At 56.7% G+C, this 7,321-nt stretch overlaps 3 protein-coding genes across 3 annotated transcripts in view; all 3 read left to right on the forward strand.

The window, feature by feature from the left end:
• Positions 1 to 2,008: 2,008 nt before the first annotated feature.
• VDBG_06855 (nitrate reductase) lies at positions 2,009 to 3,106 on the forward strand (the record flags this gene model as incomplete). Its single annotated transcript, XM_003003247.1, has 4 exons — positions 2,009 to 2,162; positions 2,224 to 2,305; positions 2,357 to 2,900; positions 2,957 to 3,106. 4 exons carry the CDS (start codon positions 2,009 to 2,011, stop codon positions 3,104 to 3,106), a joined length of 930 nt encoding a protein of 309 aa, XP_003003293.1.
• Positions 3,107 to 3,553: 447 nt separating this feature from the next.
• Positions 3,554 to 4,684, forward strand: VDBG_06856 (pre-mRNA-splicing factor SPP2; the record flags this gene model as incomplete). The annotated part of the gene is made up of 1 exon (XM_003003248.1): positions 3,554 to 4,684. One exon carries the CDS (start codon positions 3,554 to 3,556, stop codon positions 4,682 to 4,684), a length of 1,131 nt encoding a protein of 376 aa, XP_003003294.1.
• Positions 4,685 to 6,105: 1,421 nt separating this feature from the next.
• VDBG_06857 (maltose permease) overlaps positions 6,106 to 7,321 on the forward strand; it is a gene marked incomplete at both ends in the record, with an annotated part of 1,952 nt that continues 736 nt past the window's right edge. Inside the window, 2 exons of the mRNA XM_003003249.1 lie at positions 6,106 to 6,486; positions 6,712 to 7,317. Coding sequence (XP_003003295.1) covers positions 6,106 to 6,486; positions 6,712 to 7,317 — 987 coding nt within the window. The remainder of the gene's footprint in view (positions 6,487 to 6,711; positions 7,318 to 7,321) is intronic.

Raw genomic sequence — 7,321 nt, forward strand, 5'->3', positions numbered from 1 at the left:
CCTCAGGGACTTCTGCTCTACAGCCGTGCTCACAGTAGGCGTCGATCAGACCTACTCATACATTGCTTGCGGCGCTAAGTCTGGGACCGATCACTATTTCATCAGCCCGACTCCAACGAAAGATGCAACTTCGAGCACCGAGTCCTCTGTGACTACAACTGAAAACTTTATATCCACGCCATCCCAGACGACCGCGATTACAGATTCCGTCGGAAGACCTCTGACAGAGGCACAGAATTCCCACAATACAGAACCTGCAACGTCAAGACGTAACACAGAAGCCTCCTCAGCGCCAGTTGAGGACGCTTCCTCGTCGAGTGACTCCAAGACACAACTAGGTCCGATCATTGGTGGTGTTCTAGGTGGTCTGGCTTTGATATGCGGCACCACTATCGCAGTTGTGTATTTACTACGGAGGAAACGCAAGCAAAATTCGATCACTGAGCAAGGCGAGCCCCCCACCCAAGGCAGTTCGAGCTATCGGGCTCCAGAGTACGCGAAATCATATGCTGAGGGTGGCTGGGGTCCACAGGAGCTACAATCAGGACGTGATGGTTGTGTCAGGAGTATTGCGGAGCTGGCAAGTTGAAAACTTATAAAATGAATGACACAGTGCCTGCACCTAGATTTTGCCCACGTAAATGTATATAACCCGAGCCTCGGGTTAAGGAGACCAAAGATGGAGCCAACACAGTACCAGTCTGGGGCAGCCCTCGTGTGCTCCTGTCGAATCTGAGAGGCTTACTATTCCCTTCTTTGAACAAGTAGCTCAAGGATACATGCATTCTGCGACGTTTCGAGAAGCTGCTTTTGAATTGCGCCCAACCCATGGCTGCCGACCCAGGGTTCCGCAGTCTCTCATTTCCTGGAAAGATCTGACGACTACTAGTCTCCCATGGATCTTCAAACATTTGATCTGAATTTGAAAGGCCACGATTCGATTCTCATGGGGCCCGAGCCATCTCTCAAGCACGCGCACACACTGCCACTGGACAAGCGTTGCAAATGCTTTGAAGCGGGGGCCATGTTGGGTAACGATTCTTTTAATAAGAAGCGGGAAACGTCCTGCCCAACGGGAACCCTTGAAGGAGTCCCTCGAAGCGAGCGACTGGTACAGCTTCAATGTTGACAGGATCTGTCGAGATACAAGCCTCCTCAAAAATGTCCATGCGGAGGGTAGGAGCAGCCATCAGATGCTTGGTTCAGAAGTCAAGCAGTTGAACTCTCGGAAGAGCACCATATGAATGCATCGATAAATTAATTGCCAAATGCCATTCACATGGAAGCGTGGCAGGCACAAGCTATAGTGGCTGCAGATTTACGGCGATTGAATATAATTTCCATCGTGGATAATGGTGTCTGGGGAACACTGTGCCCAATTGTGCTATCCTGTTTGAAATGGGTATTGCTGGCGTCAATGATTCGATCATTCTGTGCCGAGAGAGATCTGGGCAGAGGGGGGGCCATGAACGTCAAGAAATGCGTCACCACAAAGGCGATGGTTAGACTTGGGTGATGGAGCATGTGATGAATTGCTGGATAGTATTGAGCCAACGGGAAGCAGACCCAAGTAGCTTTGGCTAGGTAGGAATGACAGCAGCTTTCATCTTCGCGTACTATGGACGAAGTTGACGTTGCGCCTCTCCGAAGAAGCTTAATCCGTATTAGTTGGTACGTTTGACTGTAGGATGAAGGGGCATTTTCCAGGTGCTGCCACTAGAAGGTGCCAAAGGCGAGGCAAGTGCTGAGCGTTCCGAGATTCCGCACTCGGCCGAGCCTAGAGCTGGACTGACCGCTTCGGCAGAGCCACCGGCAGAATTCAACACAACTGCTCGTCTGCGCCAAATTAAGGTATCTAGGTGGTCTGGGCATCACTACGCTGGGCGCATCTTACGATCGCAACTTTTGCGGCTTCACTTCGTTCGCTTCTTTTCTGCCCTGCCAATCCGCTCCCGCACTCGCTCTCCAACAAGGCCATATCAAGCATACACGTGCCCTCACCTGCACCATGGCCGACGCACTGGGCTCGAAGAAGTTTGTCGACGGGGTTTACATCCCCGTCGTCCTGATGATCGTGGGCACCCTCATCGTCAAGCGCGAATGGACCCCCTATACCGTTCTCGTGGCGCTTGCTCTGGGCAGCTGGAAGTTCTTCAGCCTGAGTACGTTGGAAAATTCATATCTGGCATCAATTCTCGAGACCGCTGCTAACGCCTTGTGCAGAGATCAAGAAGGTTCTCAAGCCCGACGTCTACCAAGAGTTTGAGCTCAAGGAGAAGACCATCATTTCCCACAATGTCGCCATGTACGTCCTCGCGGCCCCTCTGACTGCCATGATCTCGTGCTGACCTACCAGCTACCGCTTCTCGCTCCCCTCGCCCACCTCGATCCTCGGCCTCCCCATCGGCCAGCACATCTCGATCGGCGAGGTCCTCGCGCAGCCCGACGGCACCCACAAGGAGATTGTTCGCTCCTACACTCCCATCTCGGGCGACCACCAGCCCGGCTACTTCGACCTTCTCATCAAGTCGTACCCCACGGGCAACATCTCCAAGCACATGGCCTCCCTCAAAGTCGGCCAGCCCATCCGCGTCAAGGGCCCCAAGGGCGCCTTTGTCTACACCCCCAACATGGTGCGCCACTTCGGCATGATTGCCGGCGGCACGGGCATCACGCCCATGCTCCAGGTCGTCCGCGCCATCATCCGCGGCCGCGCTGCCGGTGACACGACCCAGGTCGACCTCATCTTCGCCAACGTCACCCAGCAGGACATTCTTCTCAAGGAGGACCTCGACGCCCTTGCCAAGGAGGACAGCGGCTTCCGCGTCCACTACGTGCTCGACAAGGCCCCCGAGGGCTGGACCGGCGGTGTTGGCTACGTTACGGCCGACATGATCACCGTGAGTTGCGCTCGTGCCCCCCGCCGCTGCGCGCTGTTTACGCTAACATTCTACAGAAATGGCTGCCCGAGGCGGCTCCCGACGTCAAGCTTCTGCTGTGTGGTCCTCCCCCGATGATCAGCGGCCTCAAGAAGACGGCCGTCACACTCGGCTTCGAAAAGGCCCGCCCCGTCAGCAAGCTGGCCGACCAGGTCTTCGCCTTCTAAATGTAGCGACAAGCGTCAAACGAAATACCATTCATTAACTACATATACGTTGGGAGGCCACATATAGACCGCATAGGTTTCAGAAGAAGAAAAAAAAACACGCCATAATGTAACCGAGTCTCTTGTTCGACTATTGCTTTCGTGACCTTGTATCCTCGGGATGTGCCCCTCGGCATTTCTGCCCCTCCTCCACCGGCAATCCGTGCCCAAGCTCCTCAGTAGAGGCGGCGGTGTAACGTGTGGGAACTCTTTCTCTGGGGCCCAGTCAACGCACCCGTGCGCCCAGACCGCACTCCAATGGGGCTTATGTAATACATCAACTCTCCTCAAGTGACGTACCCATGCAGCGCGTCGAAGCGTAGCTCCTGCTAGAAAGATTTCGCGATTCGACATCTGAACATCACCAACATCATCATCCCCCCTAAACCCCCATCTAGACCGCCCAAAATGCCAGACCACAAACCCCCCTCCGCGCCCCGAATAGCCATCTCGTTTGGCAAGAACTCGTCGTCCTCATCCTCGTCCAAACCCAGCCGACCACCGCCACCACCGCCGCCCTCTCGTCTAGGCAAACGGTCTCGCGCCCCGGCTCTAGGCAACGACTCAGACTCGGACTCGGACGACGGGCGCGCCCACCGCCACGAAGCGATCTACGAGCTGGGCGGCGACTCGGACGCCGATAGGTCGTTCCGCAAGAAGCCCCGCGACCTGGTCATCACGAAACAGTCGAACCGCGACTGGAAGGCCGAGCTCCGCGCCAAGCGGGGGGGCAAGAACCTCCTGCCCGCCGAGGCGCAGGCCGCGCAGGCTGGAGCTGGCAAGGATACGGAGCCGGCGGACGCGCAGAAGGACATCAAGTGGGGTCTCACGGTGACGAAGCCGCGACAGCAGCAGGCCGAGGACGAGGAGGAGGGTGCGAGGACCGGCGATGCCGGGCGCGGCGATAGCAGGGAACGTCGACGGTCTGCGTCGCCGGCGGCCGAGGCCGTGAAACCGCAGACGGCGGACGAGGCGGCCCTCGACGCGCTGCTGGGGAAGAAGCGCGCGTCCGAGGAGAGGACGATTCGGCCGTCAGAGGACAGCGCCTACAAGGATGACGTGGCGCAGCATGTTGGGGCCGACGCGACGATGGAGGACTACGACGCCATACCGGATGGGGAGTTCGGGGCGGCGCTGCTGAGGGGCATGGGGTGGGATGGGAAGATGCGGGGGCCCAAGCCGTCGAAGGCGGCCGCGGGGGAGAGGCGGCAGAACCAACTCGGACTAGGAGCGAAGAAGCTGCAGGACGCCGAGGACCTGGGGCAGTGGAACCACGGCGGTGCGAAGAAGCGCGATGGCCGGCCTCCTAAGCTGGCCGATTACCGGAGAGAGGAGGAGAGGAAGACGGCCGAGAGGAGGGACAGGAGAGAAGGCGGTTATCGGGAGAGAGACCGCTACGAGGACGCGGCGAGAGACCGCGAGCGGGACCGCGATCAAGGGCGTGATAGGGACTTTGATCGCGACCGAGGTAGTCATCGCGAGAGAGACAGGGAGCGGGATTCAGGGAGGCACCGTAGTGGTGAATCGAGGAGGTACTAGCCCTCATCAGGGCGGTATGGACGCACTTGCTGTGCGCAAGAAGATGGACATTGACATTGCAACGATGCTGAGCAATGCCAATGTTGCTTCTTCTCGTTCACCACATAACCTCCGGTACTGCAGAGCCAGCGCATTACCTATGTCGTAAATGGCCTCGGCAATGATGCAAGCAGGCTTTACCATGAATGCACTTGCACCAAAGAGCCGACGTCAGTCCGCTGACTATATCTTAGCCAAGGTCCAAAACATCACCGGCCGGACTCTAGTCTCATGGAAAAATCAGGAACCATGGCTCAGATGCCACTAGGACCACCAAACATCGATACACTCGAATCAGCCCTACGATCTGTCTGGGACCAACGAAGAAACTTCGGCGTCTCCACAGACGGACTTTCCCCGGACGCCAGCCAAAGTAACAACATCGAATGGCCAGGTTGAACACCGCTTGTCCTTTCTTATCTTTCATCATTAAATGATGTAGTACCTAGGTAATTGAGATCCCGTCACAGCTAAGGGAAGCAGGCTCGCACCAAGCAAATTTTGAGCCACAATCGTAATCCTAACATAACATGCTATCACGGCCTCTCCACCGATTGTGAAGTAAACGAAAACTCAAAACGCCACGAGCCACTCATGGCCAACTGCTAAGCACGATCAGCATCTGGCCGGCACGGGGCTTCGTCGGCCAAGAAAACACTGGAGGCATCCCTCTGCAGATGCGCTGTCGGATCGCATAAGGGGATGCGGATGATGGCCTGCCTTCCTTCTCATCTCACTGCCGGAGTGGCATCATGATATTTTGGAGTCTCATGAGCTGAGGATGGTGCTAGGGTCCAGGGAGACAGACACTTGACGATAATGTCCATCTCCGCTATGTAGGTGCAAGGCAAAGACAATACCTGCTTGAAACGTGCTGGCATCCATATATGCCACACATGTCTACCTGCCAACTCATCTTGGTCAACGTTCTATTGATGCTTAGAGAGGGAACAGGAGAAGTAGTGGGCATTGCCACGCCGGAATCTTTGACGTGTTGACTGATTGGAGCTTTGGCGATGCCCCGACCTGCCAGACACGGCTGCTCCCCAGCAACATGCAAGATACAGACACCTTGGATATACCAGCCAACTGCCTAAGGTACCCTAACCTCACGGGCTAGGTACTAGGGGTACAGAAGGCGGGCTCTCTTGCCACCCTTCGCATCGTGAACCTACACCTACCCGCAAACCTACTAACGGCGCCTCATGTGGCAAGACCTTTGTGTCCTTCCCCATACCAAATTCTCATTTAAAAACACGCGGCAGTGCTCTGTCAGCTTCATCGACAGCCATGGCAAACATGACTGTCTGATATTTAGACACATCAACACATTGCATCGGATACGATACCTGACTCCATCACGACGCAGCCTTATAAACACTATGGATGAAGACGCTCCCGAATACATCCGGCGAGAGCCCGAGGCCCTCAATGCCTTCATCCAAGAGAAAACGTCACCGTATGGAAGAGTCATCCGTTCATGGAAAATGGCCATCTTCTGGTCGGTTCTCTTTTCCGTCACCATCATCGGTGAGGGTTATGATCTGGCTCTCATGGGCAACTTCTTCTCCTTGAGGCAGTTCCAAGATCTCTTCGGCAGATCTCACGGCCCAGGTCTTCCTCGTGAGATCCCTGCTCTCTGGCAGAGTGGAATGCTGTGCGCCGCTCTCGCAGGCCAGCTTATCGGCATTTACTTTACCGGACACTCTGTCGACCGCTACGGCCACCGTAAGACCGTCATCTTCGCCCTTGGCCAGGTCATGGTACTTCTTCTCATCGGCTTCTTCTCTCCAAGCGCTATTTCCATCGGCGGCTCGGACGCAGGCCTTGGTATGCTGTTCGTCGGCGAGCTCTTCATGGGCGTCCCTGGGGCGTGTTCCAGGCCACAACCTTGGCATATTCCTCTGAGATAGCGCCAGCCAAACTGCGACCTACCCTCACCACCTTTATTAACATGTGCTGGATCTTTGGCCAACTCTTCTCCACAGCTGCCAACAAGGCTGTCACACGTCTGGACAACAATCTCCTCGCGTTCCGAATCCCCCTTATGGTGCAATGGCTATGGCCAGTCCCCGTCGCCATCGGTGCCTTCATCGCTCCCGAGTCCCCCTGGTGGCTCATTCGTCAGGGCCGCTCCGAGGACGCCAGAAAGTCTCTCAGACGGCTCAACAAGCAGGCCCGATTTCCCTCTGGAAGGCCACATCCGCGCCATGGAGCTCACAAACGAGCACGAAAGGGACTCCTTGCACAGCCCGGCAACGGCAAGCCGCACCTCCAGCATCGCATCCAAGTCCAAGAACGAACCGACCGTCCGCTGCGTGCCCGCCGTTTCGGCAGAGGCAGCCGCGGCTCGGGGGTCGCCCGATGCCGTGCCCAGCTACGCCGACTGCTTCCACGGCACCAACAGGCGGCGCACAGAGATTGTCGTCATGCTCAACCTGACGCAGCAGCTGTGCGGGTCGTGCCTCATGTTCTACTCGGCCAAGCTCTACCAGAAGGGCGGCATCGCCGTCGAGCAGGCCTACGACTACACGCTCGTCCAGTACGGCCTCGGCCTCGTCGCCATCGCCTGCAGCTGGGCCCTCATGCAGCGCGTCT

Source organism: Verticillium alfalfae, genomic scaffold (genome assembly GCF_000150825.1).
Source record: "Verticillium alfalfae VaMs.102 supercont1.8 genomic scaffold, whole genome shotgun sequence".
NCBI classification, from domain to species: domain Eukaryota; kingdom Fungi; phylum Ascomycota; class Sordariomycetes; order Glomerellales; family Plectosphaerellaceae; genus Verticillium; species Verticillium alfalfae.